This window comes from Rana temporaria, chromosome 2 (genome assembly GCF_905171775.1).
Source record: "Rana temporaria chromosome 2, aRanTem1.1, whole genome shotgun sequence".
NCBI lineage: Eukaryota > Metazoa > Chordata > Amphibia > Anura > Ranidae > Rana > Rana temporaria.
Window position 1 is genome coordinate 188,316,517 of NC_053490.1, and position 23,015 is coordinate 188,339,531.

A 23,015-nucleotide genomic window follows, 5' to 3' on the forward strand; every position below is an offset into this window, starting at 1 on the left:
TTTATTATTTGTAAACTGTTCCTTCCATTTTATTTATTTTTAACCCCCTGATCGCTGAGCGATCAGGGGGTTATTGGGTTATATACGGCGTGTGCCCTAATGCTATAAACAGCAAACTAACTAACCAGCTTCAACCGTAACACTTATACGGTGATCACTGGTGAAAGGGTTAACTAGGGGGCAATCAGGGGGTTAAAACCTTTGTTAGGAAATATATGGGGGTTCCTGACGCTTTATAAAAACCTGGCGGCGAACCTAAATAACTAACTGGCTAACCAGCGTCACCATTGACACTTATACGGTGATCACTGGTGAAAGGGTTAACTCTAGGGGCAATCGGGTTAAAACCTTTATTTCGAAAATTTATGGGGGTACCTAACGCTATAAAAACCTGGCGGCGAACCTCAAAAAATAACTAGCTACCTAGCGACACCAATACAGCGATCAGAAAAACGATTGCTTAGTGACACTGGCAATAGGGGGTGAAAGGGTTAACTAGGGGGCAATCAGGGGGTTAAATCCTTTGTTAGGGGGCTACCCTGAACCTAAAGGGGCCTAAGACTAACTGCCCAGCAACTTTTAACTATCACAACTGACACTAAATGCAGTGATCAGTAAATAAATGATCACTGCAATCGGTGACACTGTGACAGGGGGCTGGGGTGATCGGGGGATGACTGGGGGGGTTAAGTGTGCCTATGTGTCACTGGTGTCAGTGGTCTGTTGGTGCAACTTACTTGTGATGTCTTCTCTCCTCTCGCCGGATGAAAATACTGACAGGACGAGAGATGACATCACTTCCTCTGCCTGTGTTTACATTACACAGGCAGAGGAAGCCCATCGGCGGAAGGGGGTTGGCTGGGAGCTATCGTGAGGGGGTGGCCAGAAACTAACAGACGCCCCCTCATCCCGGATCGCTCCCACAGCAAACCGGACCGCCACAAGTACTGGGGGGGGGTCCCGATCGGACCCACGTCTAGGCAGGCACGTACAGGTACGTTGATGTGCCTGGCCGTGCCATTCTGCCGACGTATATCTACTTGCGGCGGTTGTTAAGTGGTTAAAGGATAACAAAATAAACTAAGGGTACAAAGGTGGGCATCCCTAATCGAGCTCAAATTTGTCAGAATATTGATTGGAAAACAGACCAATACGTGTCCCCCGGGCGTCCATACAAACCGGAAGGGATAGAATGAAAACAAAGAAGACGGGGCATAATTGTACACAGAATAATTTTGCAACAATAGATATTTGAGATAAATGAATAGAAAAATGGGCATTACAATGATTTCAAAAATTACATAAATTAATAGACCCAATCCATACGATGAATGATCTAATTGGCAGTCCACTGGAAAGGTTCAACATGTACCTGTTGGCCATGAAATATACAATCATACTTTGTGCACGCATGAAACTTGTATTTTTCTATCTTAATCACAAGTGACACATTGATATAGAGCAGCTCTGGTAAGGCTAATTTTTCCTGTACCTATATACTCGAGTATAAGCCATGTTTTTTTTAGCACTTTTTTTGCTGAAAATGCCCCCCTCGGCTTATACTCGAGTCACCTTTTTGCGCCTGATCTCCCGGGTAATTTGGGGACCCGGTAACGGTCGATCCATTGGTCCCCTGGACCCCACATGGCACACATGTAGACCCACTCTTCCTCTAAAGTGTGCAAAGTTTTTTGTCTGGGGGACCTAAGACTGGGGAGCACCGATTTTTCAAATCCGGGCACCCCTTCCATAGACTCCCATGTTAAACGTCAGTCGAGGCATGCAGATGGACACCCTAGGCTTATACTCAAGTCGATACGTTTTCCCATTTTTTTTGGTGGTAAAATTGGGAGCCTCGGCTTATATTCGGGTTGGCTTATACTCGTATATATACAGTATTAATTTTTCTATGCCCTGTATTTGATATTTTGTATATCTTTCTCAATACATTTGCATATTGTATATATGCCAATCTACGTGTTTGTGTAAACCAATTTCAACATGAGCATTTATTTCACTTGTTTATAGCATCAAAAACTCCACACCGGAATCTCCTGAGGAAGCTCTGCCGAGCGAAACATGTTGAGAGTGGTAGTGTCTGTTCAATATGCTTCAATGTAACAAGTGATTTTTCGACATGAATGTAAAATTGTTCTTATGTTTTTTACCTTTATAATAAAATGTTCTCTTTTATATGTTGTATCAGTGATTATCTATCCCAACATTCAACATGCTCTTGGAGGTTTATTGGCTACAGTACAGCTTTTTTTTTTTTTTTTTTTTTATTAGTCCAGCTCTAGATTTGTCATTCCAGAAGGCCCCCACAGGGGTCAGTTGACAACTCCTTCCTCTATCTCTGAGTGAATTCTACAACTGGTTATCCAGGTTTATGAATTCAAGGGCAAGGTTTCCCCTTCTTAGGTCGGGGTGCACTCCCCTAAACCATTTAGTACTTCCTAGGTCTTTAGCTATTCGGGTACAGATTTGAAAGTTTTACCAGGTGGACATTCAGGCCTCAGCAGAATGATAGCTTTGGTAGCAAGTAGGAGGCCCCGTAAGCTACAGGGCCCTCTCTGTTCCCTTGTTTGTTTTTGTGTGCTGTTAGCTGTTTGTTTTCTGTGTTGCCAACCCCTCAGTTGGACTGCTTTTGGACCCTCATAATGTTCCTTAATGTCTTATTTTAAAAACGTTTTCTGCTTCCCACGGATTAAAAAACTACCCCCAGCTAATGAAATACAAGGATGTTAAAAGGCTCTGGAAAATGGCCAATGGTAGTAACACTACTAGAGTCTGGAAATAATTGGATGGGAAAGGCAAGTCCACTGGGTCCTCAATTGTAGCCCTGTGTCTCCGGAAGCTTTCTAGTAAACCCAACTTGTCATACTCCTGATGTGTACCTGCTGTATTATGTACTTGTATGAAAAATGATTCTGTTCTTTTCATATTGCTTTCATTGTGTGCAATCCCTGGTGTTTCTGTCAGTCCCTCTGCTTTCCTTTGACCACACATTGTACTGCTGTTTCTCCTCCCCCCAGCTCTTATGCAGTTGAGAACAGAGGGAACTTAACCACTTGAGATCCGCGCTATAGACTAAATACGTCCGCAGCGCGGCTCTCAAGTGCCAAGTGGCCGTTTAAAAACGGCCTTTTATGTGCATTAACCGCGCGCGCCACTGGGTGGCGCGCGGCGGGTAAAAACTGTCCCGACGCATCGCCGAAGACCCGATGCGTGTACCTGGCGGCCGCGATGTCCGCCGGGTACACGCGATCGTCGGTGACACGGCAGGTGACAGCAGGGACGTGGAGCTCTGTGTGTAAACACAGAGCTCCACGTGCTGTCAGAGGAGAGGAGACCGATCTGTGTCTCTTGTACATAGAGACACAGCATCGGTCCCCTCCCCCAGTCACCCCCCTCCCCCCACACAGTTATAACACACCCAGGCTACACAGTTAACCCCTTCCTCACCCCCTAGTGTTAACCCCTTCACTGCCAGTCACATTTATACAGTAATTCGTGCATTTTTATAGCACTGATCGCTGTATAAATGTGAATGGCGCCAAATTTGTGTCAAAAGTGTCCGATACGTCCGCCGCAATATCCCAGTCCCAATAAAAATCGCAGATCGCCGCCATTACTAGTAAAAAAAAAAAATAATAAAAAAAATCATAATTCTGTTCCCCATTTTGTAGGCGCTATAACTTTTGCGCAAACCAGTCGCTTATTGCGATTTTTTTTTTTTTTTTTTACAAAAATACGTCAAAATACGTATCGGCCTTAACTGAGAAAAAAAATAGTTTTTTAAAAAAAAATTGGGATATTTATTATAGCAACAAGTAAAAAAAATATATATATTTTTTAAATTGTTGCTCTTTTTTTGTTTATAGCGCAAAAAATAAAAACCGCAGAGGTGATCAAATACCACCAAAAGAAAGCTCTATTTGTGGGGAAAAAAGGACGCCAATTTTGTTTGGGAGCCACGTCGCACGACCGCGCAATTGTCAGTTAAAGCGACGCAGTGCCGGACGCTGAGATTTCGCCTGGGAACGAAGGGGGTTTATGTGCCCAGTAAGCAAGTGGTTAATCACTTATTTAAAAAAAAGGGGGGGGGGAGAGTTATAGTTTTGTATATCTATACACAAATGGTTTGCCTTTAATTTATATTTTAAACTGAATGGGTTGTTTTACAAGAAGAGGGTTTACATACACTTTACTGTGCAAAAACAAAAATGGCATAGGCAATAAGCATCGATTGATGCCTTGCTAGATAGAATGAAGTATCTATGTGTCACCATAAATGTGGCATTTTGCAGCCCAGATTGTTGTTTTCAGACACCAGCAGCATTGATTCTATCAATAATTTTAGACTGTCTCGATAATGCAGATGTGGGGTTGGCTCTGCTGGTCATTTCTCTGTAGGAACCACATTTTATTTGGCAGCAAATGATAATATAAAAGCCTTTTAGGCCTCATGTACACTGCTGCTGTTAAACACCCGTTCAGGGGCTGTTTGATGCTTTTTTCAACTGCCCCTGAACACATTCAATGTTATCTTATGTGACCATATACACAGTCTCGTTTAGTCGTTATTAGGCAGTTGCTTTTAATAGCGTTTGTTTGAAAGCAAAAAATTGAGTTCAGACGCCGGAGATTTCCACGTTTCAGACGCTAAACGCAGCTAAACGTGGTACTGGTGTTTAGTCGCGTTTGCATTTTATAGGCGTTTTTGGCCATTTAATTTTTTTTTAGAAACTCTTCTAAATGCAAACGTGGCAAACGCAGCGTTTTAAAAATGGATTACTATCTGTCAAGTTTAACCATTTAGGAGCAGTTGTAAAAACGTCTCGTGTACATGGAGCCTTAAAGTACAGAGAACTCAATAGATTATGTTCATTTACTGCCCAATATCTTTTTTTGTTAGAAACATTGAGTATTTGCTATCCCAATCTTAACTACAAACATGGCTGCGGCAATATATTGGGTAGAAGCTTCACTTTTTTCCTTGTATAATGTGGGTTTAATTCAGTAACGCAAAGCAACTACATGAGGTTTGCCAAGGTACCCAGTTATTCATAGATTTTAACAGTTTAGCGTTCTACACAGTTGATTGTTGCTGGTAGCTGCACAACATTGCTGGTTATGCAAGCTCCACACAGCTACATACGTCATGGTTTGATTTTACTGTTTGAGCCGATTTGACTGCACACTTTTTAATATCCTTCGTATGTTGCAAACAAATGTGAGAGGTTTAGTTAACTTTATGATGCTTTGCAAGATTTCTGTACAAGCTTTCTGTAATTTACATGAGATGGTTTGGCCACATGAGGGCAGTATTTTTAATTGTCTTTAGGGTAAGATTGCATTTTTACATGATATCTACCAACAGTATTCAGATGCAGAATACTTTTATTGATCACAAAGGGAAATTATTTTGCACTTTATACTGATATGTAATATTGGCATAATGCATGTGAATACTTTTAGATTACATATTTTTTTATTGATACAAATATTTACTTTTTCTAACAAAATGTATTGTATTGTCCTTTGAGAAAAATACTTGCTTTCTATTTGTCTTATTTTAGGAGTCTGAAAGTTTGTTCCTTAAGGCTATTGAAGCTAACCCCTCATCTGCAAGTTATCATGGCAATTTGGGTAAGGCTTTGATTCCATCATTAATATATTCATTTAATGGAAAAAATGTCACACTCTAGACATTAACTGTGAGATATTTTCACAGTGATGGAGTGGAAATTAATTATCAAACAATGTCAAGAAAGGAATGTAAAAAGGCATATGTTTAGCAGTTCTTTCTCACTGTGTTGTAATTGAAAGGGGTAAAATCAATTTCAATCAAAAATATGTGTGCACAAAAGGCCCAGCGATTGGAGTGAAGCTTTTTCCTTTTATGTGGAGATGACTGTTATAACTGTAAAGACCCCTGGTGCAGATCCTTTATTTAGGAAACCCCATGAATAGAATAAAAAAAAATAGGAGAGGACTTTTGAGGCCTGTATTTTCTTATAGTACAATCCTGTCAAAGTTTTTAAGACCCGCTGAGTTAAAAAGCACTGCAGAGAAAGTGGACAGGGCAAAGCATAGAAGATCCTTGGGTCAATTCAGTTATTAGGTGTTGATTAGCACAATATATTCTATTTATCATTGTAGACCACTGTGTTTGGCAATTTATTCCATTTAGCATTGTAAAAAAAGTTTTCAATGTTTTTAACAGAAGTCTTTTTATATAAATTTGTGTGAACATTTTAAAGAAATTTAACCTTCAATGGGCATGTTTCTAAAAAGTCTATAAAATCAATGGACACAGAAAATTATGGTATTGCTTTTAGCATATATTTCTTCGAGCCACGTGTGGCTAAGCTAGCTAGGTAGCAGTACTGAGGACTTCTCACTAACTTGTAGAAAAAGCTCTGTGCCTGAGGCTTAATGTACTTTGGACGTTTTATAACCTCTCCTGAACGATTTAGCTTGACAGATAGTAACCGACGTTTAAAAACTTTTACCATGTGTACATGCCGCATTTTAGAAGCGTTTGTTATTTTTAAACAGAGCTTACATATTAAACTAATTGCCTACTGGGCACTTTTACCTCCTTCCTGCCGAGGCCAATTTTGAGCTTTAAGCCCTGTCACACTTTGACAATTGCTTGGTCATGCAACACTAGACCAAAATGACTTTTCTATCTTTTTTTCACACAAATAGAGCTTTTTTGATGGTATTCTTGTTGATAAAAAGACAAAAAAAAATCAGTTTAGTTTGTTATAACATTTTGCAAACAGGTAATTTTTCTCCTTCACTGATGTGTGCTGATGAGGCTGCACTGAGGGGTGGCAATGATGAGGTAGTACTGATGGGCACTAACTGGTAGCACTGGTGGGCAATATTGGCACCGATGTCCTCTGTTCTCATGCTGTAAGCGGGAGGGAAAAAGAGTTGACAACCGGCTTCTGTTTACATCATGTGACCAGGTGTCATTGGATAACGGCTGATCACGTGGTAAAAGGCTGCTATGATTGGCCCTTTTATCCAGATCTGTGATCAGCTGAGTTTAAAGGACTCAGCGATCAGAGTGCAGCACGCTAGCATGGGAGGTCGTCCATGGAAGCCCTTGCAGCATTGTAAGCCCGCTCTGTAGCAGTCTTTCGGCTATAGCTCAAGCAAGAACTGGTTAATAACCACTGTTTTTTTATTTTATTTTTTAAGGAACAAAAATATATATTTCTCTTACTTTTTGTTAAAATAAAAATGACAGAATTGTATAAAAACCCTAAACATTCTTCTTTTGGAAGGTAGATACTCCAAGGGAATATTATTTTTTTGTGACATGAAGAAACTGGTATTGAGGGGGTCAAAAACAGAGCTTGAGAATGGTGAACTAGATATAGTAATGTGCAGATCATACACGGAGGAAGTGAAGCAGTATGGTGATGGAAGAGGTTATTGATAGGGGAGGTGAAAGTATTAATATTCAGTACAGGTACATTGAATATAGTATGTGTAAAAGGGGGGGGGGGGGTGGATACATGAAAGGGTAAAAAAAAAAACGATTTCACTAAAACAGAATGAAATAATCTGCAGCCGCTGATTCATTCATTCTTTCCCCATTTACAAGTACTTGATCTCGCTCCTTCACTGTTATAGGGGGAAGGGGAAGAAGCAACACTTTAAACAGTACCGTGTGCATGTTGTGATGACCAATCACGGCAATCGGCTTGGTGCAGTGCATCAGCAACCGCTCAAGTAAACAGCAATTTCTGGATGGATTGACCTCCTGATGGCTACTCCAGTGCCGTTTAGGTAGATTTAGGGCTGCCGATCAACCATTTAACCACTTAAGGGCTGAGTAACGCCGATATACGTCGGCAGAATGGCACGGCTGGGCACAATCACGTACCTGTACGTGATTGTTAAATGCCCAGCTGTGGGTCACTGGTGCGCGCCCGCAACCCGGTCCAAAGCTCCGTGGCCGCGAGACCCGATCGCTGCCGGAGTTCCGCGATCGGTCCCCGGAGCTGAAGAACGGGGAGAGGTGTGTGTAAACACACCTTCCCTGGTCTTCGTTGTGGCACTGTCATTGATCGTCTGTTCCCTGATATAGGGAAAGGCAATCAATGACATAACATATGAGGTCACACTTAACCCCTTCAGCGCCCCCTAGTGGTTAACTCCCAAACTGCAATTGTAATTTTCACAGTAAACAATGCATTTTTATAGCATATTTTGCTGTGAAAATGATAATGGTCCCAAAAATGTGTCAAAATTGTCCGATGTGTCCGCCATAATGTCGCAGTCACCAAAAAAAATGCTGATCACCGCCATTAGTAGTAAAAAAAAAAAATTATAAAAAAGAAATAAAACTATCCCATTTTTTGTAAATGCTATAAATGTTGCGCAAACCAATCGATTAAACGCTTATTGCAATTTTTTACCAAAAATAGGTCGAATAATTGGTATCGGTCTAAACTGAGGAAAACATTTTAATTTATATATATTTTTGGGGGATATTTTATTATAGCAAAAAGTAAAAAATATTGAATTTTTTCAAAATTGTCGCTCTATTTTTGTTTATAGCGCAAAAAATAAAAACCGCAGAGGTGATCAAATACCACCAAAAGAAAGCTCTATTTGTGGGGAAAAAAAGGACGCCAATTTTGTTTGGGAGCCACATCGCACGACCGCGCAATTTTCAGTTAAAGCGACGCAGTGCCGAATCGCAAAAAGGGGCCTGGTCCTTTACCCTGCATTTTGGCCTGGGTCTTAAGTGGTTAAAGATGTACTCCGATAGAAAAGGGGTTACTGATTTCCTAATGCAGGTTTCTTTTGAATTTAACTAATTTTACCTAATGCATTTTCTGATATGATTTTGTAGATGGATATAAAATGTTGCACATTATTGGCCCATGTTATTCACCATTACACAGTCCAATGTGTGCAGGTTTTATTGAATGAAAAGGCCATCATGGTAACATTGATCAAAATAACTGTATATCAACAATCATCATGCCAAAATTCACTATGCAGTTCTTAACCTGCATAATGGTCCGGGTCTTAAGTGGTTAAGGACCTTGCCCCTTTTTGCGATTCGGCCCTGCGTCGGTTTAACTGACAATTGCGCGGTCGTGCGACGTGGCTCCCAAACAAAATCTGCGTCCTTTTTTCCCCCACTAATAGAGCTTTCTTTTGGTGATATTTGATCACCTCTGCAGTTTTTATTTTTTGCGCTATAAACAAAAATAGAGCGACAATTTTGAAAAAAATGCAATATTTTTTACTTTTTGCTATAATAAATTTCCCTCAAAAATATAAAACCTTTTTTTAATACTAATGGCGGCGATCAGCGATTTTTTTCGTGACTGCGACACATCGGACAATTTTGACACATTTTTGGGACCATTTTCACAGCAAAAAGTGCTATAAAAATGCATTGTTTACTGTGAAAATGACAATTGCAGTTTAGGAGTTAACCATTAGGGGGCGCTGTAGGGGTTAAGTGTGACCTCAAATGTGTTTCGAACTGTAGGGGGTGTGACGTCATTGATCGTCTTTCCATATATCAGTGAACAGACGATCAATGACACTGCCACAATAAAGAACAGGGAAGGTGTTTACACATACCTCTCCCCGTTCTTCAGCTCCGGTGACCGATTGCGGGATACTGGTGGCGATCGGGTCCGCGGGTGCGGTCACAGAGCTTCCGACCGGGTCACGAACATCCCTTGTAATAGGAATCGCAGTGTCAGGTCCTCTTTATGGAGAGATGTGGGGTCAATAAGACCCCACATCTCTCCTCCAGGCTTACAAGCATGAGATCGTGAAAAAAAATCCCTGATCTCATGTAGACAGCTGCGATTGCAGCTTTGTTTACTTCCGGGCGTGACGTTATAATGTCGCGCCTGGGCCTCCGGTCATAGAGATGACTGGTGACCATCTCTATTATTCCCAGCCAGCCGATTCGCTCTCCAGGCCCCCGATGGCACAGGAGAGCCCGGAGAAGCACCGGATGGAGGGGGGGGCTCCCGCTGCCTATAAGAACGATGAATCATTCTCATCGTACGCAGAATCGCTGGCTGAAGACGGTGATATCTGAATGATGCCTTTAGCTGCAGGCATCATTCAGATATAACTGTACAAAGTCGAGGACGTCCTCGGTTGTTAAGTGGTTAAAGGGACACGGGGCAGATGAGAGCTTTAAATACTAAAGTGTAATTGAACTGTTATCAGACAAAAAAAAATGCTGGCTTAAAAAAAAAAAATAATAATTTAAGGTACGCTTGTAACAAATTTGGACAATTCAAACTAACCTCCAGAGATGTAGGAAGCAGAACTTACAATATATGCAAATCTTGCCTTTTCAAGTACTTATTTAACTTGAGTGCACTCTCTCCTAATGGTTGCTTAGTTGTGCTCATAAGTTTACATACCCAGGCAGAATTCATGATTTCTTGGCCATTTTTCAGAGAATATGAATGATAACACACTTTTTTCACTCATGGATGGTGTTTGGCTGAAGCCATTTATTATCAGTCAACTGTTTTTACGCTTCTTAAATCATAATGGCAATAGAAACTACCCAAATCACCCTGATCAAAAGTTTACATACCCCAGTTCTTAATACTGTGTATTGCCCCCTTTATCAATGACCGCTTAAAGTCATTTGTGGATGAGGCTCTTTTTTCCTCTCAGATGGTAAAGCTGCCCATTCCTCCTTGCAAAAAGCCTCCAGTTCCTGTAAATTCTTGGGCTGTCTTGCATGAACTGCACATTTGAGCTCTCCCCAGAAAGTCTCCTGACCTCAATATCATTGAGCCAGAGATGGCCACTCCAGAACCTTCACTTTATTCTGCTATAGCCAATGACAGGTCGACTTGGCCTTGTGTTTTGGATCATTGTCATGTTGGAATATCCAAGCACGTCCCATGCACCGCTTCCTGGTTGACGAATGCAAATGTTCCTCCAGTATTTTTTGATAACATACTGCATTCATCTTGCCATCAATTTTGACCAAATTTCCTGCGTCTTTGTAGCTCACATCCCACAAAACATCAACAATCTACCTCCATGTTTCACAGTAGTAATGGTGTACCTTTCATTATAGGCTTTGTTGACTCCTATCCAAATGAAGCATTTATGGTTGTGGCCAAAAGCAAAATTTTGGTCTCCTCACTCCAAATTACTTTGTGTCAGAAGGTTTGAGGCTTGTCTCTGTGCTGTTTGGCGTATTGTAAATGGGATACTTTGTGGCATTTGCATAGTAATGGCTTTCTTCTGGTGACTCAACCATGCAGCCCATCTTTCTTCAAGTGCCTCCTTATAGTGTATCTTGAAATGGCCACACCACATGTTTTCAGAGAGTCCTGTATTTCACCTGAAGTTATTTGTGGGGTTTTCTTTGCATCCCAAACAATTTTCTTGGCAGATGTGGCTGAAATTTTAGTTGAAACCAAACCACGGTCATGTAGACCAACAGAACCCCTCATTTTCCACTTCTTGATTAGAGTTTGAACACCGCTGATTGCCATTCTCAATTCCTTGGATATCTTGTTATATCCCTTTCCTGTTTTATACAGATCAACTACCTTTTCCCGCAGATCCTTTTGACAATTCTTTTGCTGTCCCCATGACTCATAATCCAGAAACATCAGTGCAGTACTGGATGAAAGATGCAAGGGTCTGTCGGGAGTCCAGAAACTCATTGACCTTTTATATACACACACTAATTACAAGCAAACGGATAACAGGCGAGGATAGTTACCTTTTAATAGCCATTCAAACCACTTTGTGTCAACTTGTGTTCATGTTATCAGGCCAACATCACCAGGGTATGTAAACTTTTGATCAGGGTCATTTGGGTAGTTTCTGTTGCCATTATGATTTAAAAAGAGTAAACACAGTTGATTGATAATAAATGGCTTCAGCCAAACACTAACCATGAGTGAAAAATGTTTTTGTGTTATCATTCATATTCTCTGAAAAATGGCCAAGAAATCATAAATTCTGCCAGGCTATGTAAACTTATGAGCACAACTGTAGATTGGCCGTCGCATTACAGGACTTATAGGCAAACTTGTAAGAGTGACCAAGTTTGGCTTTTGCAAGAACAGTTAAGATATGCATAACTAAATTTAATTACAATGCTTTATTCAGGCAATGTATTTTTCATTGTATGCTTAAAAAAAACTTATCTTGCTCTATTATTTTACAAGAAGGATTCCAGCCAGGTCCTGAAAACTAAAACCATAGAGAATATAATTTTTTTTTTAAATAGTAAATCGGTGTGCTTTTCATTCTAGGGTGTTTTTAAAATGCAGTAGTTTCAACCACTATATTAGTTGCAAGATGAAGGATATAGATAGCAAATACAATTTTTAATGTGTGTTTGGAATACACTTTTTTTCTTAAAAATGCATGATAAAGAAAAATTTGTGATTAATACTAAAAAGTGTATTGTGTTTCAGCTGTTCTTTACCATCGCTGGGGACATCTGGACCTGGCCAAAAAATACTATGAAATTTCCATGAAGCTTGACCCTTCTGCTCTGGGGACCAGAGAGAACTACAATCTTCTAAAACGAAAGCTGGGACAGAGAGGCCAGATGTGAAACACAATCAAGATAGGGGAGCAGGCCAGGAACACTACAGCCATTGGCAGACACATCTGGTATTGAAATGGTGTGTTTTTATGGTTGTACTGAAAACTGCTTTTTTTGCTTTCTATTTTGCATTGATGGCTTCTAGCCGGCCCATAATGGCTGTCAAACCAGGATTTGTTTGGTATTCTGCCCAAAAGTGTAGACTATGAAATAAAACCATTGTTCTGAAAAGTAGCATAGCTTGCTACACCCATGGCACCAATGATGTAAACAATTGTACTGTTATTTATTTTTTTAAATGTTTGCCGCATGTGTCTTTAATGCAAGTCGTTTATGCAGATTGTTATAAGGAAGCAACATGCTTCACATTAAAGTTGTGAAGGTTTTACTCTTACCTGACATCTGAGTGTGCTGAACCTAAAAGTGGCATTGTTTACTCAGACAACTGTTTTCTTCTTTTTTTTTTATATATATATACAATTTATTACTTTGTTAAATAAAGACTAGTAAAAGCCTGTTATACCTTTTTATGTATCTGCATACTTCTAGCAGTCCTTTAATCCAGGGCATTTTATAGACATAGCTGCATATACAGTATGTTGTTTGTTTACCTTTTGAAAATGTATGAATCTAAATGTTCATCAATCTTGCCATCTTTTTGTTGTGTTCTAGGCTGTTTCACTCTTCATAGTAAATGTAAACCACTTCTCTAGAATTGTTACATGTTCTGTTTTTCTTGCACCTTAGCATTCCACAATGTGTAAATCTGTGATATGTCATTTTGTTACTGAAGTGTGTCACTATGTTTAGCATAACTTTAGGCATGTCCTAATTCATTAAAATAGATTTATTGATTTCTTAATGTGAACGCTATTATTTACCAGAATCAACGAAACCTCCCAAAACCCAGTGCATCATGGAATGAAGGAAAAATGGGAATTTTGACCTGTAAATTATATACAGTACAGAACACAGGATCTGAATTCATAAACCATGGGTTATACACCACTACCTTCAGGTGACTGAATGCTGGCATAAGCTTTGCTGGGAACACCTGCAGTATGCCCCTATTTATCCCACCTATTCTGTGGGCTTTGTAGCAAGCAAGATTGAGAAACTGAGAACAAAGGGGACATGTACTGTACTTTAATGTATTTCATTTACCAGACTTGTCTGGTGCTAGATTTGACCACTCTTAAGCCTCGAACACACGATCGGATTTTCCAACAACAAATGTGTGATGGCAGGGTTTTGTCAGAAAAATCTGACCGTTTGTACGCTCAATCGGACAACTGTTGTCGGAATTTCCGACAAATGTTTTATAGCATGCTTTCAAATTTTCCGACAACAAATGTCTTGTCAAGTCAATTGGGAAAAAATCCAAAGTACAAACACGCATGCTCCAAACCAATGCTAACAAGCAGACAACATTAGCAGAAGTTGCCCAAAGTGTGGTGCGAAAGAGCTGAAAAAACACGTAGTTGTGTGTATGTTGGCTGAAAAGGTTCTGCCATCTGTATGCATACCAAGTTCACAGTCAACGCCCTTCGCACAAAATTCCACGGATTTGTCAGATGGAAATCGATCGCGTGTACAAGGCTTTAGTTTAGCCCGATGAAGGATTTGTCTTTCAAGACGACTTTCTCGGGTTGACATTGCATCAGAGTTTTTGCAATGGGGGTCCTCAGACATAAGGAGCCTTTCATGATCTTTTATCTGGACCCAGTGGTACTAAATAATACAATTTGACAAAAACAAGAAATCGTTTTGCCCACTTTCAAAATGTTCAGTGTGTGGGTTTTTTACATGAATATCAGCCTCGGGCCCCTTTAACACGGACGGACCGTTCAGGTCCGCCTGTCAGTTTTGACGGCAGACCTAAACAGCTGCTCCATGCATCGCTATGGAGTGTCGGATGTCAGCTGAGACATGTCCGCTGACATCCGACCCGATCCACTAAAAACAGACGTATGGGGGATATATCCCCATCCATATTGGATCAGGTGAGATCTGATGAAAATGGACATGCTGTCTGTTTTCGTCTGATCTCTCCATAGGAGACAGCAGTGCCGACAAGCCCCTCCCTGCTCAGTGAGCAGAGAGGAGCTTGTCATCCGTCAGCTCAGAGGCGATCAATGGACTGATATCCCGCTGACGGGAGTAGGCGGACTCCATACCACCTTGTGTGGAAGGAGCCTTAATCATAACATTACTTATTGAGCAAGTGAAAAATATTACATTATGACCATTATGAGGCTGTGAACTATTAATGTCACACTTTTTTTTTTAATAAATAAAAATATTTGGCTGTATGGTTGGACTTATACATCTCGTTTTCCCTCAAGCTCATTGTGTTTACTGACTTGTATCACTAATACTTTAACTATATCCTCCTTTTAGAAAATTGTGGTTTTCAAGGCAGCAACATGTTGATTTTGCTAACATGCACATATTCACTGGCACACATTAAACCAAGTATCCTAACCTTGAACATTTCAACAGATAAAATAGCAAAAAGGTACAAAGTGCAGTAAGCCTTTGCAACCAACAACTCTGAATGCTTCAGATGATAATATGTAAGCAGATTAGTTGACATAAGTCATTGTACTGTGAATGGTCATTAAACTTCTGTGGGTTGGTATATAGTTACCAATTCAACTGCCCAGTTATGTGATTGTTCATATCATTCTAATCGTTTCAATAGCCAATTGTGTTTTTTCTTTTCTATGTGACCTTCAGGTGATAAGAAACTGTTAATGTTTATCCCAATGGATTGCTGGATGGGTGTTGAAAAGACATACGTATGTCTGTAAAACCTTCTTGCATGCCTGTTTGCACTTTTGAATATACACTAAGCTGTGCATCTCTGCATTCAGCTGTCCTTGGATAAATTCACTCCCATGTCCTTGTGCTGGAGTTAGGGCATCCTGGGCCAACTAAAACAAGATCATCAAATAAGTCAAAAGGAAGCTTGCAGATTTTGAGTACAGTGTGTCGAAAAATGTTTTCAAAGAAATTGAGCATGCTGTTTTTATAACAAAAAAAGTAAACTTCACACAATCACAAAAAGGATTTTTTATAAAGTAAATGCTGTAAACAACTTGAGTAATAGTGCCAAATTACTGATCTAAGGCACTCTCGCGGCTTAGATCAGACTCAGATCTTGCAACTCCACTACTCAGATGGATGAGCCCCAATTCATGCACCTTCACACCTCAGATCACTGTCCCCCTACAAATCTGTTTCACCACTGTACCCCCCCCATCTGCTTCACCAATGTACCTCCTTTCTCCTCTGCCCAAACACTGTACCCCCTTCTTATCTCTCCCACAATTGTACCCCTTTCACATCTGCCCCACTGCTTTACACCCCCCCTGCTCATCTCTTCTACCACTTTACCTCTCTGCCCCACTGCTCTTCTGTTTCACCTCTAAGCCCTCCTAATTTTCCCCACCACTGTACCCTCCTGCTCATCAGCTCTACTAATGTACCCTCTTCTCATCTGGCACACTGATCCTGCTGATCCAACTCTCGCATCCAGGCCACGTGCTTGTATGTGATAGCAGGACTGTGAGTGGCTTTAACAGTGGCTAAGACAATTTTTCTCCTTCTTGAAACAGGGACTGTCTTTTTCTCTCTCGCCTTTCCCCCCCTCCCCCCCCCCCCCCCCCCAGCAGAACTGCACCCAATCTCTTCCCCATCACAAAAGCTGACAATTGCAGCTACAGCAAAGTTAGAGAATCAAACAATGTTTCCCCATCTTTTACAATGTGCCTCCTTCCCCCCCCCCCTCAGTGCAGGTGTGGGGGAGTCAGAAATTTGGAATGCGTTAGTGTCTCACTGACGCTGCTCTGCTGATGGGGAGGGAGTCGAGCGCCGGCAACAGAGGCTTTGTGTGTCGGGGGGGAAAAAACCTAGACCTTGCCCAACGTCTACCTTTTTTCCATTCAGTGTACCCACTGCTTCTCTCCTCATTTAAGGACCACCCTCAATGCCTCCGCTCCTCCACCTCTGTGCAAAAATGCAAGAAAATGGTATAATGCAGGGTGGCAAGGTGCATTGGTGAGGTTTGCACATATTTCCAGCAATCCTGGCTATAACTGCAATGGATGTAATCCACTATACTTCACCTCTGGAAGGTGGAAGTGGAAACGATCAAGCATTGCAAGCTCTATAGCAGGGGTCCCAAACTGGCGGCCCTCCAGCTGTTGCAAAACTACAAGTCCCATAAGGCGTTGCAAGCATGAATGCCAGAGGCATGAGGGAACTTGTAGTTTTGAATTAATGGTACCCCCTAAAAAGCAGAGCATTTGTCTATGTCTCGGGAACTAGATTGAGAAACACTGTCCTACGGAACACATTTAACCTCTTGATCGCCCCCTAGTGTTACCCCTTCCCTGCCAATTACATTTATACAATAATCGGTGCATATTTATAGCACTGTTCGCTGTATAATGTCAGTGGTCCCAAAATAGTGTCAAAACTGTCTGATCTGTGCACCGCAAGATCGCAGTCCTGACAAAAAAAAATCACATATAACCACCATTACTAGTTTTTTTTTTTTTAAATTGGGATATTTATTATAGCAAAAAGTTAAAAATATAGTAAAACCTTGGTTTGCCAGCATGATTCGTTCCAGAAACATGCTTGTAATCCAAAGCACTTGTATATCAAAGCATTTTTTTTACAGGGTATAAATGAGAAGAGAGGCACTCTAAGTGTAGCAATAAGTTGCTAAATGTTGTACCTTCATTAAATGTAACCATATTGCTACACTTAGAGGCTCCTCTCTTATTTTTTTCTTTATACTCAGTTGGGACATGACACTACTCTTATATCAAGACATCGCTTGTATATCAGGGCATAATTTATTAAAACATTTTGCCTGTCTTGCAAAACGCTTTTAAACCAAGGTTTTACTGTATTGTTTTTTTTTTTTCAAAATTGTCAGTTTTTTTGTTTATAGTGCAAAAAATAAAAAACGCAGAAGTGATCAAATACCACCAAAGAAAAACTCTGTGTGAAAAAAAATATCAATATTTCATTGGGGTACAGTGTTGTATGATTGCGCCATTGTCATTCAAAGCGTGAGCGCTGAAAATTGGCCAGGGCAGGAAGGGGTGAAAATGCCCCGTATTGTGTGTACCCGTAAGTGGTTAATGAACAATTTAAACAAAAACAATAAGGTAATTTTGAAACTGATGGCAGCAACACATCTCAAAAAAGTTGGGTAACAAACAAAGAGCTGGAAGAACATTTTGCAACTAATTAGGTTAATTAGCAACAGGTCAGTAACATGATTAGGTGTAAAAAGAGCATCTAAAGCCCCATACACACCATCAGATTATCTGCAGATTTTTGTCTTCAGATTTACCAAAACCATCTAATATGAGGTCAAACCTTAAGAGTTTCAATTTGTATGCAATCAGGCAGGCCCTTGCACTACATGGTTTTGGTAAATCTGAAGACAAAAATCTGCAGATAATCTGATGGTGTGTATGGGGCTTAAGGCTGCATTCACACCTATGCATTTTTAGTGCTTTATTTGCACTACAGTCCATTTAACATGGTTTCCTATGGAACACATTCTGTAGTGCAAAAAGCACTAAAGGCTCGTACACACGGTCACACATCCAACAAACTTTACCTTGGATTTTTTTCCTAATTGATTTGTCCGGTCACACCCATAGCATACACACGCTCAGACTTTTCTGCAAACTTTTCTAAAAATTACCCAACATCACATGGTTTTTCTGCTTTTTGCCGCCACCCTTTGGTTAACTTCTGCTATTGTTGGTTAATTTTAACATTTTTTCTGAGCATGCGTATTTGTACTTTGTGTACAAAAGTTGGTTGGCTTGCTGTACACAGTCAGACAAGGCACCATCTGACTTTTGTTGCCGAAAAGTTGGTCCGTTTGCAGACCCAACTTTTTGTTGGATGAAACCCGAAAAAGTTGGTCTGATGGAGAGTACACACGGTCAGACAAATTAGAACACTTGCAGATTTTGAAGTTGGTTGGCAAAAAGTGTGACCGTGTGTATGGGGCTTAAGAATGCATAGGTGTGAATCCAGCCTTAGAGAGTCAGTATCTCAGAAGTAAAAGATGAGAAGGCAGGACAAGGGGAGAAAAAGATACAATGTATCTGTAGTGCTAACCTTCCTATTGCGATATTTTTTCAGGAATATGCATTATTTCTCTCTGGAAACCATGAGGTATTTTATCTCATGTGATATCCAGTGGGACAGGTACAATGGAGCCAATCATTGAAAATTGATCACACCTGATGTACTGACCGCATATCTCATTTCTTTGAGAGACTAACAAGCCAAAAAATTACAAATGCCCCCCAAATTATCCCTTTTTTGGAAAGTACACCAAGGTATTTAGTAAAAGGCATGGTGAGTTTTTTGTAATTTTTGCCCACAATTCTTTGCAACATGAAGATTTTTTTTCACAAAATTGTCATGTTAACAGGTTATGTCTCTCACACATACTACACCCTAAAATACATTTTGCTACTCCACCCGAGTATGGCACTACCACATGTGTGTGAGACTTTCACACAGCGTGGCCACATAGAGAGGCCCAACATGCAAGGAGCACCATCAGGCATTCTAGGAGCATAAATTACACATGCTGTATAATTTCTAGACTACCTTAAACTTTTGAAGGTCCTGGAGCACCAGGACAATGGAAACGCCCAAAAAGTGACTCCATTTTGGAAAGTAAACACCCCAACATATATATATTCTATGAGACATAATGAGTCTTTTGAACATTATAATACGCATTATATATTGAAACTATAAATGCATTTTTTTTTTACACAAAGTTGTCCATTTATAAGATATTTTCAACACATAGCACGTAAATAGCAAAAATTACACCCCAAAATATATTCTACTACTCCTGAGTGAGGCAATACCACATGTTTGACACTTTTACACAGCCAGGCTACATACAAAGGCCCAACATGCATGGAACACCATCAGGTGTGCTGGGGACATACATTTCAAATCGAATTTCATTACCTATAACACTTTTGTGAGGCACTGATGTGGCATGGATTTGGCACGTATGAGAACCGATGTGGCACGGATGGAGCATGGATCGATGGATGAGCCAAGGATGGAGCTTGGATCCAGTGAGCCAGGGATCAGCACTGTGGGCACTTCTGATCCAGCCTACAGCACTGCTGCACCAGCTCCTTCCTCTTGTCACACACTGTACCGATCAGCATGAGGAGAGGGGTGGAGCCGAGCCAAACCGGACAATGCTCTGGTTTGTTTACAAGTGATCACGCCGTCATTGACCATTGTGAGCACATGGTAAAGGACCGCAGTCATTGGCCCTTTACTCTGATCTGTGACATGCTGGGTCTGGGAGACCCGATGTTCACAGACGAGAGTGTGATTCTGTAAGGACGTCATAGTACACCTTCCCAGAGTTATCCGACCACGCTGTAGCCATCATTCGACTATGGCCCAGTCGGCAACTGGTTAAGTAGCTAGGATTTTAAGTATACACTGCCTATGCTCATGTGGGTTTTTCCTTCTTAAAATATAATTAGAACCCCTGTCAGTTTGTATTCCTAAAAGAGGTAAATTGGTTTAAACCATAGAAATATGCCAGCTCACCAAGTCCGTGCCATCCCTGCAGCATGTGTGTTAATACAAAAGAAAAAAGGTGACTAGAACACCAGTCAAGGGAACACCAGGGAAGCTGCGTTCACAGGACACACGTGGTGTATCAAAAACAACCAAGTTAAATTAGGTAAATGCTAAAAAAAAATTATGAATGTCAAATGATGTATTAAAATAGTATGAAAAATTAAATACCCTTCCTCCACCAATAAAAACAAAACAAAGAAATGTCTATCCACTTCCCATCCGGGCAAATTCTGTCACTTCGCTTCTACATGTAAAAATCATAATTTCTTTGCTCGAAAATGAAATAGAACCCCCAAACATAATGTATGTTTTTAAGCAGAGACCCTAGACAATACAATGGCGGTCATTGCAAATGTTTATCTCGCACAGTATTTGCGCAGCAATTGTTTGAACACTTTTTTTTGGAAAAGAGAACAGTTTCATGCTTTAAGAAAAAAAAAAACATTAAAGTTAGCCCATTTTTTTTGCATAATGTGAAAGATAATATTATGCCAAGTAAATAGATATCTAACATGTCACGCTTCAAAATTGCACACGCTCGTGGAATGGCGCCAAACTTCGGTACTTAAAAATTTTCATGGGCGACGCATTCAAATTTTTTACTGGTTACATGTTTTGAGTTACAGAGGAGGTCTAGGGCTAGAATTATTGCTCTTGCTCTAAGGTTCACGACGATACCTCACATGTGTGGTCTGAACACCGCTTTCATTTGTGGGTGGGACTTACGTATGCGTTCGCTTCTGCATGCGAGCACACGGGGACAGGGGCAGATGTTTACATTCCTTGTAATAGGAATAAAAGTGATAAAAAATGTATTTATTTTTTAAAAGTATCAAAGTAAAAAGTTAAAAGTAGAATTAACAATAAATGTATTTTAATTTTTTTAAACTTTTTACTTTGACACTTTGAAAAAAAAATGTTTTATTCCTATTACAAGGAATGTAAACATCCCTTGTAATGGGAAAATGCATGAAAGGTCCTCTTTACAGTGATATATGGGGTCAATAAGACCCCACATCTCACCCCCAGACTGGGAAGCCTGAAATAAAAATCAAAAAATATCTCAGCTTCCCAGCCGAGGCAAGGACGTTTTTTTGAATGCAGAGGCCGGGTGTGATGTCATAACATCATGCCCGAACGATCATAGAGTCTCTGGCGACCATCTGGTTCGCTGGAAATCTCCATGGTAAGCTTCCGGGGCTGGCGGATCCGTTCTCCGACTCACCGATCGCAGTGGTGAGTTGGTAAAAGCACCGGAGGGCGGCAGAAGGGGGGACGTCCCCTCTTGGCGCCCATAAGAAGGATCAAGCGTTGGAACAGCAGCTATGATCATTCTTATGGTGCAGAGAATCGCCGGCTCTAAAAGATGATATCTGAATGATGCCTGTAGTTGCAGGCATCATTCAGATATCCCCGCTAAAAGTCAAGGACGTCTATTTATGCACCTTGGGTGGGAAGTGTCTATTTTATTGGTGGAAGAAGGGTATTTATATACATTATATTACTAAAAGTATTGGGACGCCTGCCTTTCCACGCACATGAACTTTAATGGCATCCGAGTCTTAGTCTGAGCGATCGGGAAAGAAGGGCCTTAGGGAGGTGATCAAGAACCTTATGGTCGCTCAAAAGAGCTCCAATATAGGAGAGAGGAGAACCTTATAGAAAAACAACCATCTCTGCAGCACTCCACCAATCCGCAGAAGGCACATAAAAGCAAGCCTAGAGTTTGCCAAAAGGCACCTGAAGGACTTTCAGACCATGAGAAACAAAATTATCTGGTCTGATTAAACTAAGATTGAACTCTTTGGCCTAAATAGCAAGCTTCATGTCTAAAGGAAACCTGGCACTGCTCATTACCTGGCCAATTCCATCCCTACAGTGAAGCATGGTGGTGGCAGCATCATGCTGTGGGGATGTTTTTCAGTGGCAGGAACTGGGAGACCAATCAGAATCAAGGGAAAGATGAATGTAGCAATGTACATAGACATCCTTGATAAAAACCTGCTCCAGAGCGCTCTGGACCTCAGACTGGGGCGAAGGTTAATCTTCCGACAAAGACCCTAGGCACAAAGCCAAGATAACAAAGGAGTGGCTGTGGGTCAACTGTGTATGTCCTTGAGTGGCCCAGACTTGAATCCAATTGAACATCTCTGAAGAAATCTGAAAATGGCTGTGCACCAATGCTCTCCATTCAACCTGATGATGCTTGAGGGGTCCTGCAAAGAAGAATGGGGGAAATTGCCTAAAAATAGGTGTGCCAAGCTTGTAGCATCATACTAAAAAATACTTGAGGCTGTAATTGGTGCCAAATGTGTTTCCACAAAGTATTGAGCAAAGGTTGTGAATACGTATGTACAAAGATTGCAAGCAAAATTCTTTCACGTTGTCATAATGGGGTTTTGTTTGTAAAATTTTGAGTAAAATAATGAATTTATTCCATTTTGGAATAAGGCTGTAACATAAGAAAATGTGGAAAAAGTGAAGCACTGTGAATACTTTCTGGATTCACTGTATTTATTTCCTGTAGTGAATTTACTTTAACCACTACCCGACGGCCGTACGACTTTATACGGCCGCAGGGTGGTTCTAATTCTCTAACTGGCCGTGTTTTTTTACGGCCTGCGCGCGTGCTCGCCGCATCGATGAGATGCCGATGCGAGTGCCTGGCGGCCGTGATGTCCGCCAGGCACTCGAGATCGGCGGCTACAGGGACAAGACGTGGAGCTCTGTGTGTAAA

The 23,015-nt window shown here is 40.8% G+C and overlaps 1 protein-coding gene across 1 annotated transcript in view; it reads left to right on the top strand.

Moving 5' to 3' along the window:
- The window catches only part of TMTC4 (transmembrane O-mannosyltransferase targeting cadherins 4), a 132,736-nt gene extending 119,270 nt beyond the window's left edge, over window positions 1-13,466 (top strand). Inside the window, 2 exon segments of the mRNA XM_040336162.1 lie at window positions 5,583-5,652; window positions 12,471-13,466. Coding sequence (XP_040192096.1) covers window positions 5,583-5,652; window positions 12,471-12,613 — 213 coding nt within the window. The 3' untranslated portion in view covers window positions 12,614-13,466.
- The last annotated feature ends 9,549 nt before the right edge of the window (window positions 13,467-23,015 follow it).